The sequence below is a fragment of the Nelumbo lutea genome, chromosome 7 (genome assembly GCF_056320005.1).
Source record: "Nelumbo lutea isolate HS-2025 chromosome 7, American lotus-T2T, whole genome shotgun sequence".
NCBI lineage: Eukaryota > Viridiplantae > Streptophyta > Magnoliopsida > Proteales > Nelumbonaceae > Nelumbo > Nelumbo lutea.
In genome coordinates this window covers 60,836,242-60,857,289 of record NC_142690.1, presented here as the reverse complement: position 1 = coordinate 60,857,289, position 21,048 = coordinate 60,836,242, and the positions used below count along the sequence as shown (strand labels likewise).

Below are 21,048 nucleotides of genomic sequence, written 5' to 3'. Positions count from 1 at the left end.
AGGCTATGTTTATGGCAGCTTGACTATCACAATATAATATCATTGGAGTATCAATTTGTACTCTCATCTCTATCAACAAAGTTTCAACCATAACGATTCAGAAACTCAATGATCCATGGCTTTGTACTCTGCCTCTACACTTGATCGGGCCACAACAGATTGCTTCTTCTCCAAGATACAACGTTACCACCTACCAAGGTACAATAACCAAAAGTATAGTGCCTATCATCAATAGAACCTACCCAGTCAGCACCAAAGTAGGCCTCAATCTTGAGATGCCCATGATAAGAATACAACAATACTTTTCCTGGACACCCTTTCAAATAGGCAAATATTTGATTCACTACTTGCATGTGAGAATATTTGGGCTTATTCATATATTAACTAACCGCACTCACATCATATGATATATAAGGTCTAGTCAAACATAAGTAGAGAATGCGACAAACAAGTCTTTGATACATACCTTTGTTAGGAAGAACATCTCCATCATCACCTCCCAACTTATGATTGGAATCAACTAGAGTTTTAGCTGGCTTACAATCCAATCTTCCTATTTCTTGAAGCAAATCATGAACATACTTCCTTTGAGAAATATAAATGCCCCTTTTGACCTTGCAACCTCAATCCCCATGAAGTTCAAGATCCTTAATTTCAAATTCAGTAGCAATGAAAGACTTCAATTCAGCAATACTTGAGACACATCCCCTATGATAACAATATCATTGACATATATTATCAACATAATCACATGGCTATTAACTCTCCTTATGAACAAGGTATGGTCATCTTGAGATTGTATGAAGCTGATTTTCAAGACTGCCTTTCCAAATCTGTCAAACCAAGCTCTGGGTGATCGTTTAAGGCCATAAAGGGATTTCTTCAAGCGGGATACCTTTCCTTCACTTCCTGAGATGTTCACTCTTGGAGAAAAGATCCATGTAAACCTCTTCCTAAAGGTTGCCATTAAGGAAGGCATTCTTAACATCCATTTGATACAAGGGCCAAGCTTTACACCTTTAAATTAAGCCATCAACTTTATGCTTCATAGTGTAATACCCACTTAAATCTAAAAGGAACTTAACCTTCTAGGAGAAATAATTTGCCATGTTTGGTTTTTTTCCAAGGGCCTTCATCTCTTAATTCATAGCATCTTTCCAATGAGGAAACTATACTGCCCTGATGAGATTGTAAGGGATTAAAACAGAAGAAATGGCAAAGACAGAGACACAATAAGAAGGTGATAAGGTATCATAAGAGACATAATTTGATATAGAATATTTAGCGCATGTCCTTTTCACTTAACAAACTGTAATAGGGAGGTCAATGTCATAATTCACATTAGGAGGCTTAGTAACAAATTCAACACAAGCATCAGAAACAAGAAGAGGTCTAGGTTCCAAATTGTCGATGTCTGGGGAGTTAGACTATAATGGACATTCAATCTCCAAAGTCATCCTCTTTTCTGGTCTAACAAACCACTAGTGCCAAAAATAAGGAATAGGAGGAGGCAAAGGATGAGCACTACTACAGGAAGGAGGAGAAGAAGAGGGACCAACAGTATCAGTTGTAGCTGACACAGGAATAGGCATGTAAAAAGGAGTCTGATCTTCATTAACATTAGCCCCCTGAAGAGAAGGACGCGAGAGAAGGAGAAGGAAGTAGACTCAAAGAAAGTGACATCTTTGGACACATATCTCTTACTAGAACAAGGATCATAGCAGTGGTACCCTTTTTGAACTAAAGAATATCCCAAGCAAACACGGTTGATAGACTTTAGGTCAAATTTCAACCTAGAAGGACTCATGTCATGGACAAAACAGACACACCCAAAGACCTTGAAAGAGAGGTGGAAGGCATTTTCTTCAATAAAAAGAAGTTGGTGAAAAGATTGGAGATGAAGGGCCAATGAGGGAAGTCCATTAATAAGATATACAATTGTTTAGGCAACATCCCCCCAAAATCAAGTTGGAACATGCATCTGGAATAACAATCTTCTGGCCACTTCAACCACGTCTATTTTTTCTTTGTAAAATACCCCATTTTGTTGGGGAGTTTGAGGATATGAACTCTGGTGAATTACCCCTTTCTCTTCAAGGAAAGCTTGCAAGTGCTTCTTGAAGCATTCCTTGGCATTGTCAGATTTGAGAATTTAGTGTTTGTAGCCACCCATACAAGGAGTAGAATAAGGTCCTCAAACATCAAAATGTATTAAATGAAAAGCAATATTACTTCTTTTGCTACTTGCAATATATGCTACATTGCTTTGATAGTCAACAAACTTCACACTATAGACCATAACTAGACATAGACTCAAACAGACTAGGAAGCAAAAACTTTAGTGAACCAAAACACATATGCCCAAGACAATAATGCCATAATTTCAACTTAGTTTCTCATAATGACAAGACTCAAACTAACACATTAACCCTAGCGTTGGAGACTGATCAAGAAGATAAAGGGTACAATGGGTGTAGGTTCAGATTTGGCTAAAGGGTACAATGGGTGTTTGGTACATTCTCTGGTTCCTTTCCTAAGTGCAATAGGTAGGTCATACTCATACTTAGACTGTGAAGGTGTAGGTTCAGGTTCTAAGCATCCCTCAGTTCCAGGATTAGGAGTTGAATCTTGGACTTGCACAGGTTGAGGATCTGGATTTTTCCTCCTAGAGTAAACATGCATATATCTCACATTATCATGCACATCATTCGTGGGGTTAACAGTGTCCGAATTTGGTTCAATGGTCGGGTTGTTTGACTCTTGTTGAGACTCGGGAATGTGACTCAGAGGGATGTGATTCTTGACGATTTAATGTCTGTGAGGAGGGTAATACATCTAGGGAGAGTAGATCCGAGGCCTTATCTTCCATTAATGAGGGCCCCCCCTGAAGAAAAGGTTGAGTGAAAAAAGATTTTCCTTCCTCAAATGTGACATCGATGGAGGTGTAGAATTTTCTGGTGGCTGGATGATAACATTTATAACCTTTTTGAGTTGGGGAATATCCCAAGAAGACACCTGATTGCTCGTGGGTCTAATTTTCCCTTATTATGGACATGAACAAAGGCAGTGCAGCCAAAAATTCTTGGTGTGAGATTATTTGAGGCTCGAATATCAGGGTAAAATTGAGAAAGGACTTGTATTGGGCTTTGGTTGTCAAGAACTTTAGATGGTAGTCTATTTATGGTGTAGGCAGCAGTAAGGACAGCTTCCCCCCGATATTGTTTTGGAACCTGATTTTAAAAGAGAAAGGCTCGGGTGGTTTGCAAAAGATGGCCATTTTTTCTCTCAGCCACCCCATTCTATTGGGGAGTGTTAACACAGGAGGATTCATGCACTATGCCTTCTTTCTGAAAAAAATGGGACAAATTCTGATTAAAATAATATGTAGCATTATCAGATCGAAACCTTTTAATTCTCACACCAAACTGAGTTTGGACCATGTTATGAAAGTTGGGAAGAATCGTACCCACATCAGCTTTAGACTTAAGAAGAAAAAATCCATGTGACCCTAGTGCAATCATCAATAAAGGTGACGAACCATTTGGAACCAGTAATGTTGGGAATTTGAGAAGGGTCCCATATATCTGAATGAATCAAATAAAAAGGAGTTGAAGATCTTTTATTGTTGATTGGGAAAAAAACCCTTTTGTGCTTAGCAAGTTCACAAACATCACAATGAAAGGTTTCAACATCAATTCCTTTAAACAAGGAAAGAAGCATTGTTTTTAAAATAGGAAATGAAGGATGACCAAAACAGAAATGATGACACCAAATTAAATCTTTATTGGAGGTAGATAAGAATGACTCGTGTGTGACATGCATAACAGTGTGAGATGATTTGCCGGTTGCTTCAAGGTAGTAGAGTCCATCTCTTTCCTTAGCAAGTCCAATCTTCTTCCCCGAATCCTGGTCCTGAAATACACAGTAAGAAGGGAAGAACACAACATTGCAGTTCACATCCTGGGTGAGTTTATGTATAGAGATAAGGCTAGTGGATAACTTAGGAACATGAAGCACATTTTTAAGTAATAGGGATGGATTAATTTGAATATTCCCAATCCCTGCCACTGTGGTGAAAGAACCATCAGCAATAGAAATTTTTCTATTACTAGGACAGGGTGTATAGGTGAGAAAATGTAATGAAGAGGGTGTCATGTGGTCAGTAGCTCCAGAATCAAGAATCCATGGAAAAACACTAGCCGAGGCATGTAATCCTAGAGATAAAGACTCACCTGAGAAAGCAAGAGAGGTAGAACCACTTCCTGGTTTCAAGGATTTCAGGAAGCACCTTAGCCTTTCAATTTCTTCATCATTAAATGGTCCCTGACTAGAGTGTTCTTGCTGCGGGGTTGTGGAGACATTATGGGCCTATTGAACTCCTTTTGAAACTCCTCGATTTCCCAATTCCTTGCTGGATGTGGGAGGTTTCCCATGAAGTTTTCAGCACCGATCTTTCGTGTGTCTGGGCTTCTTGCAATAGGTGCACCAGAGGTTATCGTTAGAGTCACGGGTGGTTGTGTCATGAGCCAAGTTGTGATTGTTCTCACCCTTTGAACCACTGTAACTTCCTCCCCTTGCCACCATGGCTGAGCCTTCGGGATCTTTAGGCTCAAGCATGATTCCACGGCGGCTTTCCTTAGCTCTGATAAGGGCTATGACTTCATTCAATGGAGGCACTTGTTCTTTGCCAAGAATTTGTATTCGGACCTGATCAAATTCAGCATTCAGTCCGACCAAAAAATCATACACCCTATCTCTTTCAATAAAATTCTTCAAGATCAATGCATCATTTGCACACTTTGTCTCAAGAACCCAATAATGATCAAGCTCATGCCATAAATTTTGCAACAGATTTGCATACTCTGTAACACTCCTGCTCCCTTGTTTGGCCGCCACAATCTTCACTTTGACCTCATAGACACGAGCAGCGTCATGGGCTTTGGAATAGGTATGTCGAATAGCATCCCAAATAGCCTTTGCAGAGGGAAGAAACATACAAGTATCCTGATCTCGGGTGTCATTGAACTCCACAACCATGACATAATCATGGAGTCCTCTTTGTCCCAAGCATCAAAATTTGGCTCGCCCAACCTTGGTCCTGTTCCAAGGAGGTGACTAATTTTTCCTTTTCCCTTCAAATAGGTACGCACTAGTTGTGACCACTTCAAGTAATTCTGGCCATTCAGTCTATATGTTGCCTGAATATTCTACAAATTACCAGTGTGAGGATTGCTCCTTCATCGGTTTGGACGGGAGCACTTGTTGCAGTCATGTCGAACATTGTTAATGGAGGAAAAATAAGGCCAACAGGAAAGGAGAATAAAGGAACACTTCTGGTTACAAATCAACACTGAAGGCCAGAAGAGAAAAACACAAAAAACTAGCAATGAAGGCCGAAAAAAAAATTTCAAGGTTGACAAACCTAGAGCTATGATACCATGTTTTGGAATGGTAGAATACTGATATGTTTCATTCTATTGCCAATTTGCATATTTATACAGTAAGTTGCTGCAATAAATAGAAAGAAAGAAGAATAGAAAGAAAAGAAAATAGAAAGAAGAAAAAATAGAAAGTACAAAAATAGAAAGAAAGAAATAGAAAGAAAAACTTTCTAAATCAATCCTTCCACAATCCTAGGAATATATACAATTCTATTTTCAGATCTGAACCAGTAACCCCACGTTTTCCAACAATTCCCCCACACAAAAGGGTTATTGTTGTTTTGATCTAAAGATTGGCACTCGGTATGTCTCAATGGATGTCAACTTTGATGAGCTCTCTTCCTTTTATGATTCTTCTCAGGAGAGGCATTGTCCAAAGGGAGAGAATTTGTCATAGTTGTTTGCTCTTTCCCTTCCTGTCCCAGTTGAGTCTTCTATTGAGACTCTTCCTCCTTCAAATGAGTCAAGGGAGGATCAGTCATTTCATTCTCATTCAGTGTTCTTATCCCTCCTCCTTTACCTCCTCGTCCTCTTTTTAATCCCAGGTTGTACCAACGACAGAGAACCAGAAGTGAGCAGATTGTTTCCCCTTCAACAAATGAGCCTCCCACACTTCCAGTCACAAAAGAGACAACAAGTACTGATACATCCCCTTTGGAGTCATTCTTTCCAAACCTTGATATCACTATTGCTATTAGGAAAGGAAAAAGGAAGTGTACTGCACATTGCATTTCCAAACACCTTTCTTATAGTTTGCTCTCTCCTTCATATTTTGCCTACCTTTCTTCTGTTGCTTCTAACCCAATTCCCAGGTCTATGTCAAAAGCTCTTACTATTCCAGAATGGAGGGATGCTATGAGAACAGAAATTGATGCCCTGCACAAGAATGACACTTGGAAAGTGGTTGATTTGCCTAAAGGGAAGGATCCAATAGGCTGTAAGTGGGTTTTTACTATCAAATATCATGTTGATGGCACCATTGAAAGGTACAAGGCTAGGCTGGTTGCAAAAGGTTATACACAGACATATGGGATTGATTATCTGGAGACCTTTTGCTCTTGTTGCAAAGATGACTTCTGTGAGAGTTATGCTATCTCTGGTTGCACACTCAGACTAATCACTTTATCAGCTAGATGTAAAGAATGCATTTCTGAATGGAGAGTTACATGAGGTTTATATGTCTCTTCCTCCAGGGATGTATGAAACAGATATGAAAGGGAAGGTCTACAGGCTAAAGAAATCTCTTTATAGACTCAAATAGTCCCCTAGAACATGGTTTGAAAGGTTTAGGGCTGCTCTTGTTAGCTTTGGCTATATACGAACACAGTCTAATCATACCCTCTTTGTGAAGAGGAGAGGATCCTTGGTCGTTTACCTGATTGTGCATGTTGATGATATTGTTGTGACTGGTAATGATATATTAGGGATTAATGATCTCAAATCTTTCATTCATACAGAGTTTGAGATCAAAGATCTATGGGAATTGAGATACTTTCTTGGCATAGAAGTTGCTAGATCCAATGATGGGATCCTTATCTCTCAGAGAAAGTATGTACTTGATTTGCTCTCTGAAACAGGGAAGATGAGTGCTAGACCAGTTGCTAGTCCTATTGATACGAGTCATAAATTCTCTGCTTCAGATGGAATATTGTTGAAAGATAAGAGAGTCTTCTAGAGACTACTTGGAAAACTTCTCTATCCATGCATGACTCGACCAGACATTGCATATGCTGTCAGTTGCATTAGTCAGTTCATGCATGCTTCCAGGGATACTCACATGGCAGTAGTAGAGTGGATTCTATGTTATTTGAAGGGTTCCTTTGGAAAGGGAATTCTACCTCTGGGTACTGTAGCTTGGTGGCAGGTAATATTGTCTCTTGGAGAAGCAAGAAACATCAGTTGTTGCCTGATCTTCAACCGAAGTTGAATACAAAGCCATGGCTCATGGAGTTTCTGAACTATTGTGGCTTAAATCCTTAATGGAGGAACTAGGTATTGAGCATGATAAGCCAATGGTGTTATACTGTGATAATCGGGCTGCCATCAACATTGCTCACAATCCAGTGTAACATGACAGAACTAAACATATTGAAGTTGGCAGACACTTCATTCGAGAAAGAGTGGCTTCTAGAGAGGTGTGTTTACCTTTCATCACTTCTGAACGACAGTTAGCTGATTTCCTCACCAAGGGCATTCACAAGGCCAAACTTCAGCATGATACTAACAAGCTTGGCATGATTGACATCTATGCCCAGCTTGAGGGGGAGTGTAGAGAAGATGGGCCAAATGGCCCATAGGCTATTTATCCTTTTTATTTTTATGTTCTTTGTTGTAATGGGCCTTAAATTGGGCTTTATTCTTTCTTGTGTTATGTTTTTTATTTTTCTACCCAACTAGGGGCCTCTTTGTAAATTATTAAAGTTTAACTTAATGAAATGGAATTAGGGGTGTAAGAGAGAAAGTTATGTTTGAAAATCTCTCTCTCTGAACCCTAGTTGCCGCCACCTTCTTCTTCTTCTCTCTTCTTGAAACCTGATTTCTGCTACTTCCTTTTGATTTTCTGCAACTTTTTAAACAGTCATTTCTTTTCAAAATGATGTTTTTCTTCTCAACTAACAACTATCTCTACAGTCTTTCATCACTTGTAGCAAGTCTCAAAATAGGGCAAATATGTTTGTCTAGGTCATTTGTTATTCATGTCCTTGAAAATTATGCCCCTTCATTTGTTTAAGTTTGTTTTGATTTTAGATCTTTAGTATTAAGTATGTTAGTTGGCTAAATATTGTATATCAAATTATCAATTCATGCACCAAGTAATAAAAGTTCTTTATTCCATATTATGCATACTAATACATGGCGACCATACCCTATTCCTGCTGATGGTAGCTTTTAATACTTTATCTTATTTGTTCATGATTTTTTCTTTTATAATTGGTTATACATGAAGAGATCTAAAGATAAGATACCTCATGTTAAAACTTTCCATAAGATGGTATTACCTTAACTTAGACAAAGAAAAATATTCAGATTTAACAATACTAATACATGGCTATATGAGAAATATAGGAATATCTTGAATCTCACCAAATTAAATTGAGGTTGTTCATGACAGCTTGTTTCTATACTCCTCAACAATAATACATGGTTATATGATGTTAATTGAGCATGAAAAATTCACACTCGAGAAGACAATGAACAAAACGAATAGAAACAGTATCTCCATACTTTGCAATGATAGGTGGTCAATATCTGTAAAATATTGCCAGAAATTCAGAAAATTTGTATTATCACTAAGAAAAAAACAAAGGACTTGAATGCCTAATATCATTACCATTAGAAACAAAAAAAAATGTTAGACTAGAGATTCATTTTCAAAATGGTCCTTCTATTGAAAAAGGAAAACAAAGTCAAAGTGATATTTCAGATATCTGCAACCATAAAGAGACATGGTTAAAATACCTCAAACCATTGTTTAGTTGCATTCTTGAAGTTCCTACTTGAAGCCTCAGAACCTTTATCCGCACAATAAGGTACTCGATGTCTAGGAAGTCTAGCAGAAAATGCTTCTTGTCTTTGACGAACATCAACTGTCACAATTGCTCCATTTCTAAGTCCACATACAACAACATTTCCCTACAATAAGAGGCAAATAGAATGAGCCCCATTTGACATGATGCATTTTGTTACCTAGTGCTTTGTAGAATGTACTAGGTAACTAGGCAACAAGGTGCCCTGTCACATAGCTTCACCTTGGCACCTCAAAAACTATGCTTTGTTCTTATCAATCAGTATCATATCATTAACAAACTTACACTATTGGTGATGGGACCTCTTCTTGTAAAATCTCTAGTCAGTGAATCCACAAAATTGCAAATATGGACCAACTGACAACCCCTGGTGTAAACCCTATCGTGATTAGAACTCTCATCCCCCTTCTTGAGACCTCCCATTGGTTACAACTCTCGATTACAATGCTTGCACTAAATATTCAATAAATTAATATTTCACCATCTCATTGCAAAACATTTTTACATACGCTCCTTGCGCATATGAGGAGAAAGTCATTTGTTGGGCCTTCTTTTCTATAGCATATCACAGATATTTATAAAATTTCCCAAAAAAATGTCTTGAATCTTAGGTAGAATAGGCTTACTCCAAAACCTCTTTCATCAAGTAGACTACCCCTAAAGTATTATAAAAAGTAAGGTTATTGAAAAAGGAGGCACAAATGAACAAGCCATTAGGAGAAGCTATCCAAACCTTAGTGTTCCCAACATTTGATCTAAAAATACCGACTCCAATTTGATTAGTAATTGAACAAGATATCTACACTAGGTGTGGGTCCCATGTATTTTATTACTGGTGTGGAACCTTTAGTGTTTTAAAAGAGAAAGGCACAAGGGCCATTTTGTTCCTGAGGCGCAAGGCGAGGCACACGCCTTTTTGAGGCAAGGCGCACAATGTAAAAAAAAAAGCTAAAAAATAAAAAAAAAAAAGTCAAAATTTCAAAAAAAAGCCAAAAAAATCAAAGAAATGCAAAAAAAAATCAAAAAGTTATAAAACTTAATATTAATAAACATATAAACTTAAGTTTTAAAATAAATGTTTTAAAAATCCTATTCTCTAAAATTAAAATACATAAACATAATATGTAAAGCATATTCAAATGAGAATTTAAAAATGAAATCAAACATATAAGACATTTTCAAGCATATAAAACCCACAATCTCTTTTTCTTCTCAATTACATCAAGTACCTAATGTGACATATTACAATCCTAATTCTACGAGCCGCCTTTGTGCCACATCCCTCGAGGCAAGCCCAAACAAGTCCATGTTAGGGTCTTAAATTCTTAGTATTCACACAAAAAATAATGATTTTATAGTTTTAATTGCTTTTAAGAAGATATTTTATTAGATGAATGAATGGACAGCATTACCAAATAGGGGGTTCTCGAAGCTTCGACACATGCCTAAGCTAAGGCGCAAGGCGCACCAGGCATGCACCTTTTGAATGGGCTGCACCTTGGACCTGGGCAGGGCACCTACCATAAAATGTGCCTCGCCTGTGCACCTAGTGCGCCTTTTAAATCACTAGGAACCTTATCATTGGTTCCACAGCCTGCTGAACAGCCATCGCGTTCAGCTAAACCTTGCTTGCTGTAGAAACGGTTCTTAGGAAATTAAGGAAACATCTTGGTAGAAATATCCTTTTTTTCTAAACATGGTCGTATGAGAGCTGAAGTTTACATTAATGCTGATTAGGGTAGATTAATAAATGGTCATAGGTCTACTATAAGTTATTGTACTTTTGTTAGGGGTAACTTGATAACATGGAGGAATAAGAAGCATTCAATGGTAGATAGCAAAATTTAGTGTCGAGGTTGAGTATTGTGCCATGGCCTATGGTGTAGCTGAGGTGTTGTAGATCAAGAACCTTTTGGAAGAGTAAGGATTTGGTGTGGATGACCCCATGTCTCTCTACCATTACAACAAGGTAGTATTAATATAGCTGCCAATCCTGTCTTGCATGATCGAAATAAGCACATAGAGATTGACAAGCACTTCATGAGGGAGAAGATTGAAAAGGCAGAAGTTTGTACAGCATATGTAAACTCCAGAGATCAGTTGGCTGATGTATTCACAAAGGGTATGAACTATCTGCGCCATACTAAATTACGTAACAAGTTGGGGATGATTGAAGTTTATAACCCAACCTGAGGGGGAGACAGGGAGTGTGGTAATATGTATACATTTAGGCACAGGAGTATTGTAGTCATTTTACTTTATTATGTCACCCTAGTATAATAAAAGGAGCAGGTGCCACCAGTCACTATAAGATTCTTTCTCCAAAATATTCTCTTCTCCACTATCCTCTCTCTCTCTCTCTCCTTCTTTTCTATTCCTTTATACCTTTGCAGGTCTAATTTCCATGCTTTTCAAACTTAAAATAATCTTCATCCCTACATAGATGAGCCTCCATGAAATACATTATTTTGCAGATTCCTCTCCTAATAGCACTTAACATGAAGAAATTTTCTTCTTTTATAGTAAAAGAAAAAAGAAGATTTGCTAAGATATGAATATTCACCTAATAAATGCCACATCTAGAGATGAAAAGCTGATTAACTATGAAGATATTCTCAAGTTTTTCCCTGCTTGGATCAGAATTGCATGAAAATACAGTATTTGTTTTTATCATTATCTGTAATTAACATGTATATGACTTGAACTCTGTAACATAACATTGTTTCTGTTACTTAGAAAGAAATTGTTTTACAAAATGCATCACCCATAAAAATAAAAAAAATTTCAAAACAGAGATGCATCTCTAGGAATGTTCAATACTACTCCATGTTACCGATTGATCAAATTGTTGGGAGAAGACATCACTTTTGCTCCGGCATACCCATGATGGCACCCCAGTCTCTAAATTTACCAAGGCTGCTCCCAGACTGGTACCTACACCCAGAATGAATAAACAAATAATAAAATAAAGAGTAACAGTTCAATATAAATACAAAAATCTACACAAATAAATAAGAAATCTATCCTCCATGTGCACTTTATTATTAAGAAAAAGGGTTCTAATAAACTCTTTGTCAACTACTTAGCCAAAACCAACCAACACAACTTGAAAATCATGAGATAGACCATTTTTGCTTTAATGGGTCAGACTACTCTATAAGAAAAATAAAACAAAAAAACTTAGTGCTAACTTTTATCCATGTTATAGGCAAAAGTGGAGCCAATGGTCTGGGACATAGTTGTCAAGCAACGCCCAGGCGATTAGGCGGTTTTTCTTGGCCGCCTCGCCCAAACGCCCCAGGTATTGCATACTAGGCGCCCGCCCAGAGACTTAAGCGGGTGCCTACATACATATATTAAACTATTTTTTTAATCTATTGTTTTGATATTTTATTGGTCGTTGTATTCTTTTAAAATAAATCTGCTACATGGTATCATTTTAATATTAAGACAAGTATACAACTAATCTGATCTCCATTTCTTCGTTCAATTGGAGAGGGAGGAAAACCGAACACTTCAAGCTCAAGCCCCAGCCCAACTCCATCGCACCTCAACTCCGGCAGCGGCAGGTAAGTTCTTTCTTCTTTTCCAGACTTCAGACATTTTTTTCCTTTTTTTTTAAAAAAAAAACAGTCCGCCAGTCCTCCCTTTCTGTAGTCTGCACTCTTCTTCTTCTTCTTCTTCTTCCTCTTTTCCAAATTTCAGTCGAAAAAACAGGGGCCCTGCCGGTCCTCCCTTTCTTTCTCTTCGAAAAAACAGGGGCCCTGCCGGTCCTCCCTTTCTTTCTCTTCGAAAAAACAGGGGCTCCACCCCTATACTCCTCAGTCTTCCCATTCTCCACTCATCATCATCATCATCTCCTCAGTCCTCCCTTTTCCAAATTTCCATCGCCTAGGCGCCTGAGCGCCCCATGGTCGCCTAGCCTCACCTAGTCGTCTTGACAACTGTGGTCTGGGAGACCAAGCTAAGATAGGGAATGCTCAATCAACTCAATTTGTTCACATCCCAATCTATGCATATAGAACGTTGATAGTTGCTTGCTTTAAATTATTGTTTTTATTTCTTTATTGTTATTGGGCCTTGGCCCATATGGCCCTCTTATGTTTTTAGTTTAGTTTTCTATTGTTGCTAGCACTAGTTGCCCTACTAGGGGCATACTTTGTACATTCTTTTATTGTTAAGTATAAATAACAATTAATTGGGGTCGCCAGGATACTTTTGGCTCCCCTCTTCTTCTCCCTTCTTTCTTCTTCTCTCTTCTCCTCCAAAAACATTTCTTTCAGTCCTTTTATATTTTCTTGCTCTTAATCACCTACTTGGTATCAGAGCCTTCCTAAGGCTTCTCGAATTGCTCTCTAATGCAGTCTTGAGATCAGCCAACTGCATGGGAGCTTAGAAAGGGCTAATTGGTTTGCTGTTAAAAGCCTAATCCTTGGAGATTTTGGTGATCTGCTGCTAGTCAGTTGAAGATATTGGACAAAAGAACAAAGTCAAGAAAGATTAGATAGAAAAATTTATGATTCTTGGTGGAATCTGGTTCGTAAACAATCATCTAAAGTGGCTATTTCATCAAGAAAGATTTCTGGAGCTTTTCTTCCCTTTGTTCTTGATTTCTAAAGAGGATGATTTCATCAAGAAAGATTTCTGGAGTTCCTGGAGAGATGGATTCGCAAATCTCCTATTTTCTCTTTCTCGCAGGTTCAAGATAAGTGATCTCTGACCTACTTGGACAGTCTTTATTAGCTCTTTCCTTTTAAAGATATTTTCTACTTGCTAAAGGTGATCTATAGTTGCTGGAAAGTTATTAGTAACCTTCTTGAGAATCAGTTGCCTTTCTTCTTTGTTTGGAGCCTTTTGACCAAAGATGATGGTTCCTTTGTGCCTTGTTTACCCCTCTGAAAGTCTCTTATTTCTTTCCGCCTTAAGGATTTATTGCTTGAAATTGTTTGAAATCAATGAAAGGGTCTAGAAGTGAACAGAAGGCAGGGGGAGAGTTTGGTATGTCCCTAGGAAGAATGGGAGAGATGGCCAGGATTCAAATTACCACTGTAAAGTTTAATGGTATGAATTACCTAGAGTTGTCCCAATCTACTCAATGCAAGAGGTAAACTGGGGTATATTACGGGTGAGACGAAGAAGCCAGAGACTACTGATTCATCTCGTGCATGATGGGTTTAGGAGAATTATATGGTAATTGGTAATTACTTGGCTGTGCAGTTCCATGTTGCCCCATGTTTGTAGAAACTTTCTGTGGGCAAATACTGCTAAGGAGATCTAGGATGGAGGTACAAAATCCTATTCACAGAATCAATATGTGGCCCAAGTTTACCAATTAAAGAAATAAGATGACCACTACAAAACAAGGAGATGAGCCTCTCCCAGTTTGCTTCTTTACCTTGAAGACTTTGTGGTAGGAGATAGACCATCTGGAGATGGTCAAATGGGAAAGAACTAAAGATGTTACAAGCTATCGAAAATTGGTGGAGAAGAACAGGGTTTTTGAGTCCAATTCCTAGTTTTCTTCTTTACCTTGAAGACTTTGTAGTAGGAGATAGACCATCTGGAGATGGTCAAATGGGAAAGAACTAAAGATGTTACAAGCTATCGAAAATTGGTGGAGAAGAACAGGGTTTTTGAGTTCTTAATTGGATTCAAACCTGAATATGATATTGTTACATACTCTATCACGTGATAGTGTGGCTCTCTCACAAGCATATGCCCTTATGTCTAGGAGGAGAGTACGGGGAATGTTATGCTAAGGCATCCTGCTATTGAGACTTTGGCTTTGGCTAGTACTACAAAACCTCAACCTAGTGGAGATAAGGATAGTAGTAGTGAAAACAAAAAGGAGGATAAAAAGGATGTTATATGTGATCACTGCAAGAAGCCTGATAAAATTCAGATCTGTACTAGTTTTAGATCCAGAATAACAGAGAAAAAGAGAGGAGAGAAAGAATAGAAGGAAGATAAGAGAAGAGAAGTAGAAAAGAAAGGCTGGTTCAAACTAGAGAAGAGAACTTTCCCTAGTCGGCCAGATTGTTATTTATAGGTTTCTAATTTAAAACATAAAGACAGCTATGCCCCTACTTAAGTGTGGGACCCAACACTTAACCCGGGATATAACAGATATTACACCACACTCTTAACATAAAGCAAAATGACCAAACTACCCCTCTACAGTAGACTCTAACACTCCCCCACAAGCTGGTGAGTATATGTCATATAGCCCCAGCTTGTTACATATGTAATCCACTCTTCCCTAACTCAACCTTCTCTCTCCCAAAATGACAATCAACTTCTATATGTTTTGTTCTCTCATGAAAAACTAGATAGGAAGAAATGTGGCTGAAGTTTGGTTGTCATAATATAACTTCATAGGAGTATCAATCGAGTACTCCATCTCCTGTAAGAGGTTTCTCAACCACACTAGTTCACATGGTGTGTCATGGCTCTAAATTCAGCTTCTGCACTGCTTTTTGTTACCACTGTCCACTTCTTGCTCTTCCATGTCACCACCTCCAATTGCTACCACTGGTTCATCAACAACTTCTTGCACTTTAGGCTTGATAGGAATTGGAAGTGGAGGTGGAGAAAGAGGAGAGACATTGGACCTAAAGAAAAACGAAACAAACTCAAAGAACATAACATCGGAACACACAAAAGAACATTGGAAACTGGATTATAACACTTATACCCTTTTTGGGTCCTAGAATAGCCAAGGAAGACACACTTAGTAAATTGTGCATCTAATTTGTCCAATCTAGGTCCAAGATTATAGACAAAACACACACACCCAAAAAACCTGGGAGTGAGAGGGAAAGGAAACAAGGTAGGGAACAAAACACAGAAGGAAGAATGACCTTCAAGAATAGACATGGGCATCCGATTAATAAGGAAGCAAGATGTAAGCACAACATCACTCCTAAAACGTTTGGGTACACTCATATGGTACAAAAGGGACCGAGTAGTCTCAAAAAGATGGTGGTTCTTTCTCAACCACCTCATTTTGCTAAGGAGTGTAAGTACACGAGGTTTGATGGATAATGCCATGTTGTTCCAAATATTCCCAGAAAGGGGTATAAAAATATTCGCATCCATTATCAAAATGAAGAATCTTAATGTGCATGCAAACTGAGTGTGAATTTCGGCATGGAACTTTTGGAAAAGAGAAAACAATTCACTCCTTTCCTTCACAAGATAAAGCCATGTTAGACAGTTTATGCCCTTAGCTCCAATCAGCATGATGTACATTATGACATTTATTGTAAATGAATAAATTACATATTTGATTCATGTTATTATGGTGTGTTTTTGCGTAATACCCTTAAACTGGACACATATGAGACTCGTGTTAGTTTAGAATCTTCACAGCCATTGGATAGATCTGGGGAGATTTATCCTACCAAGGCTGACACTAATGTGCCGCCAAGTTGGTTGGGGTGGCTTGTCTCAGCTGTCAAGGTGAGACCTGAAGTACATGCAATGTGGGTTTTCTTGAAACCCTGAACCGGACCAAAATTCCAGTATTGCCCTGGACCTTGGAGATAGATGGGCAAAACTGAAATGTTACACCTGACCCCTAGACTCGATTATGATGCTGCACTAGGTGTCGGATTGGGCTGTCTTTGATATGCCAATTAGTGAGATCCATAGAGGGGGTCAAAACCTGGGTATGTTGGGACAGTCCAAGAATTCATCTGAGTGGGTGATCATAGTGACAGCATCAACTCTTTTGTCGAACAAAGTGAATGATCGGGGATGCACTCTCTGATGAAAACCTACACTGCCGGCAGTTGATTTCAACCGTTGAAATTTGTTTTGCAAAATATATTTATATAGAGATATACATACATACATACATACATATATATATATATATATATATATATATATATATATATATATTATGGTTTCAAAATGTTTGCAAAAGGTTTTAATTCTCGGGATCCATGTGAGTAGAGAGTGCAGCACTGCACCTTACAGCCAAGGGAGAGGTCCCCTCTTGTCGGGCAGTGTTTGATCATTATGGGCTAAGAGGTTAAGTGTAAGACCATTGAGGGTTATACCTAATGGGCTAATCTTGCATCTTCCCACAGTCCTTGGGCCTTCATAAGATGGTTGGACCCAATGACCATTTAGTGTAAATGTTGGGCCCATTGAGAGCCCATAGTGATGGACTTAGGGGTTCACTGTATTCAGTAGTGAATTCGGCCAGGTCTTGTAACAGAGGCTAGGCTGAACCCATGTGGCTGATGTGTAGATCAATGATAGGGTTTCATACCATACAAAGAGAGCCAAGCTAGCCAGCATTAAAGTGGAAGTGAGCCTGAAAGCTTAATGGGCCTAAAAGCCCATTTCGAACTAGGTTAATTAGATCAATTAAATAGGGGCGGATCTAGGATTTGGATCAGCAGATAAGATAAGGGATTATCCTTATCCACTTAAAGAGTCCAGATCCAAATAAAGATTTGGATCAAAGGAACTCATAATTTGATTAGGAAGGTTGATCTTTATCTGCAGATAAGATAAGGGATTATCCTTATCACTTAAAGCGTCCAGATCCAAATAAAAGATTTGGATTAAGAAACTCCTAATGAGATTAGGAAATTTTCTCTTTAAGGCTATAAATAAGAGAGCATGGCAAACCTCCAAAGACACATTCGCTAAATACAGAGAGGACAACACAGTTAGACTGCTCATGCCTTCTGCTCTTTTTCTTCCTGCTCTTGCCACCCCACCCTATTCGATCTCCAGTTTTTGGATTCGATCAAGATTGGATCTTGATATTGCTTCTTGCGAGAAGAAACAATCTAGAAGTTGTGCTCACTGTCCTATTCGTTTCTTGCTGAAGAATCACTAGTTCTTGGTGAAGAACTACCTGTTGATCCTACCTCGCCCTAAGTTGTATCATCTTCAGTGGAGGGAGGATTTGATACTCTCTTTGGGCGTGAACACCTACGTTGGGAGGAGCATTCTTGCGTGGATTCCGTATCAAGTATATCCCTCCCTTAATTTGGTTTCAGATTTAGTTTGGCTTGGTTACAAGAACGAACCTTGAAAATGCAGTTTTCTAAATTGAGAATAGGATTCCCGGATGGGAGTAAAGAAATTTTTTAAAACCCTCCTGCAGGGTTCGGCCATCCATATGATGGATCTCCCATCCCTTCAAGCCACATCATCCTTGAATAATCATTGACAAAAATTACAAAGTATTTGTAACCATTGTATGACACTATTTTATTAGGACCCCAAATGTCTGCATGGACCAAAGAAAAAGGACTCAACATATGAATATCAACCTTAGGACTCAAACGAACACAATGGTGTTTCTCATATTAATGTGACTCATAATCCATAGTAGAAAGACAACTTAATCACGGAACAAGTAACTAAAGTGCAATAGTTGTCAAGGCAACAACGCGCCCTTTGAGGCTCGGCTCGCCTAATCGCCAAGTTTGTACTATGTATTGTAAAATACTTTTTTATTCTTTATTTTTTGACATTATAATTATAAAGTAGGCACTATTAAACTAAAATATTCATTTTGTGTGTTTATATACTAATTTGTTTTTATTATTTTCTTATTTGTTAGGATTTAATCAATAAGCAAGGAAGAACTTAAAATTTTGTCTAATCAACACATTTTCTATAACAAAAATAAGGGTACAGCCCCTATATTTTTTGAATTTTCTTTTCCTTATTTTTTCTTCTCATAAATATGTTGATTTTCTATACTTTAACATGAACTCTATACTTTTCTTATGAAAATTATGAATAATTGTTAAGGAAATAAAACTATGGTACTTAGGAAACTATCCTAGGATCTATGTTTTCTATATTAAAAAAAATCCATTACCTAGGCACCCGCCTAGGCAACTAGGCGACAAGGCACCCCCCTGATGCCCAGCCTTGCCTTGGCGCCTTGAAAACTATGCTTAAGTGCCTTAAGGAACGGATGACCAAGCCTGAAGTGACACTATAGAGGAGAAAGAAACGATTAAAAAGTTGTTGATGAACCACCACCGTCAAGGTAATATAGTCCATCGGCTTCATGCCCTCCACCAATCTTCATCCCCATCTTGAGATTTTTAAAAGAGAATTTTGGAACATAAAAAACTAAAGACAAGGATAATGAATCTATGTCAACATTACCAATACCACATATGGAAGAGGTGGAGCTACTAGCAAGGGTAACAATGTATGAAGTAGAAGACTAAGAAAAGGAAGAAAACACAATTGGGGTCTCAGTCATATGATCAAAAGCTCAAGATTCAATAATCCAATGGGAAGGTTTGGATGCCAAACAAACTATACCTAAGTGAGCAAGAGTAGTTGTATTCTATTGAGAAGTAGCCTAGAGGAACCACTCACACTCATCACGTGGAACACTCATCATTTCTTTCCCGGAGGCATTTGTAGATGTAGAAGGTATTTGATCAACTTGCTGAATTTCCTGTCTCGTACCACCACCATTAGCCACTGCATGATTTGCCCAGGTTGAAGGTGGGCCATGTAGATCATAACAAAAGTTGATAGTGTGTCCCTCCATTGCACAGTGTGTATACTTCCTTGGACCACTACTACATCCTCTACCACAGGCTCCCCCTGAATCTCGACCTCCAATACACCCACCACCATGATTATACATGGAACCACCACCACCACCTGGCTAAATTCCCCAAGCTCCTCCTCTACCTCTGCGACCTCCCCCTCTTGTCATTACAAAAGCAGAGCTGTCAAATATGGTAAAGTTCTTTGTAGGTCCAACAGAAATCCTCCAAAGATGGGCAAACACCTCTTCAGGAGAGGGAAGGACAGACCCACCAAGTATTTGTACTCTCATCGGTTCATATTTAGATTTCAACCCTACTAAAAATCTGGTTACATCAAGTTGTTACTCTCTGTTGTTGCTGAATTTTAACATCAAATGTATGGTGATGATACACATTTACGAAGATTCCTCATGCTAGCATAATACTCCTCAAGACTTCGATTATCCTACTGTAGATTAAAATACTCTTGGTAAATCTGGAATACTCTAGTAGTATTGTCTTGTCCAAAGTAAAGCTTCTTTGCATGGTCCCAAATCTCCTTGGTTGTATCTAAGAACATAAAGTTCATACTAATCTTGGGTTCCATGATATTCCATAACCATGTAACAATCCGTGCATCTTCTTGTTCCCACTCACTATACCCCTAAGAATCAACTGAGGGTTTTTCCTCTTTCACATGCTTCACCTTTTTCTTAGCTCTTAGAAAAACTTCAACAGATTTTAGCCCAAGGCACATAATTCTCACCATTCAATTTAATAGATGTCATATGCACACTCAGGTAATCAGGGGGAATCATAACACTAGCCTTGTGTTCATTGTTGTCTCCCATTGCTGCCATAAAAAAAAAAAAAAAATCTAATATGTCACACCACCTCACAATCACCACATTGCACACTAATGGCTGGTTATTATTGAAACATCTACTGTCACAGGTTTCAGCAATAATAGTCACTGTTGTTCTTCACTTTCAACACCACAAACCCACCCAAATACACTTCACACACATAGCACTAGGTCTGCAACACTGTAATACCCATTCAACCCACCTATTTGAATCACACAAATCAGACCTGCACTTGTCAGTCCACTACACTACTTAAACAGCCTTCTTCAATCCATCAATTAGAGGATTTTCTACCAACCACTGCACCAGCAACCAGAGGCATGGAAACCTCCAAAGGAAGAAAACTATCACTCCTTTTCAGCCATTCTGCCAACCTCCAAGTGATAGATGAGAAATCTGCAGAAACCTAGGGTAAATGGCGCTGAAAAAGAAAAAAAAAATCTGGGTAGATATGAACTGATTATAGTGGCTCTGATACCATGACCAAATTCAGATATGAACTAGTTTTAGTTCCAGAATAACAGAGAAAAAGAAAAAAGAGAGAAAGAATAGAAGGAACAGAAGAGAAGTAAAAAAGAAAGGTTGGTGCGTTTCTCTAGTCAGACAGATTGTTATTTATAGGTTTCTAATTTAAAACATAAAGACAATTGCGCCCCCACTTAAGTGTGGGACACAACACTTA

General features: G+C 38.4%; 1 protein-coding gene across 4 annotated transcripts in view; it reads right to left on the bottom strand.

Moving 5' to 3' along the window:
* LOC148846643 (Transducin/WD40 repeat-like superfamily protein) overlaps window positions 1-21,048 on the bottom strand; it is a 61,744-nt gene that overhangs the window by 3,473 nt on the left and 37,223 nt on the right. For all 4 annotated transcript variants that reach the window (XR_016102244.1, XR_016102243.1, XM_088955035.1 and 1 more), the window contains exons 7-8: window positions 11,802-11,902; window positions 8,901-9,074 (exon numbers count right to left, since the gene is read on the bottom strand). Coding sequence is in view for 2 of the 4 variants with exons in the window: in XM_088955035.1 (XP_088811161.1) it covers window positions 8,901-9,074; window positions 11,802-11,902 (275 nt within the window). In the remaining 2 variants the exon portion in view is untranslated. The remainder of the gene's footprint in view (window positions 1-8,900; window positions 9,075-11,801; window positions 11,903-21,048) is intronic.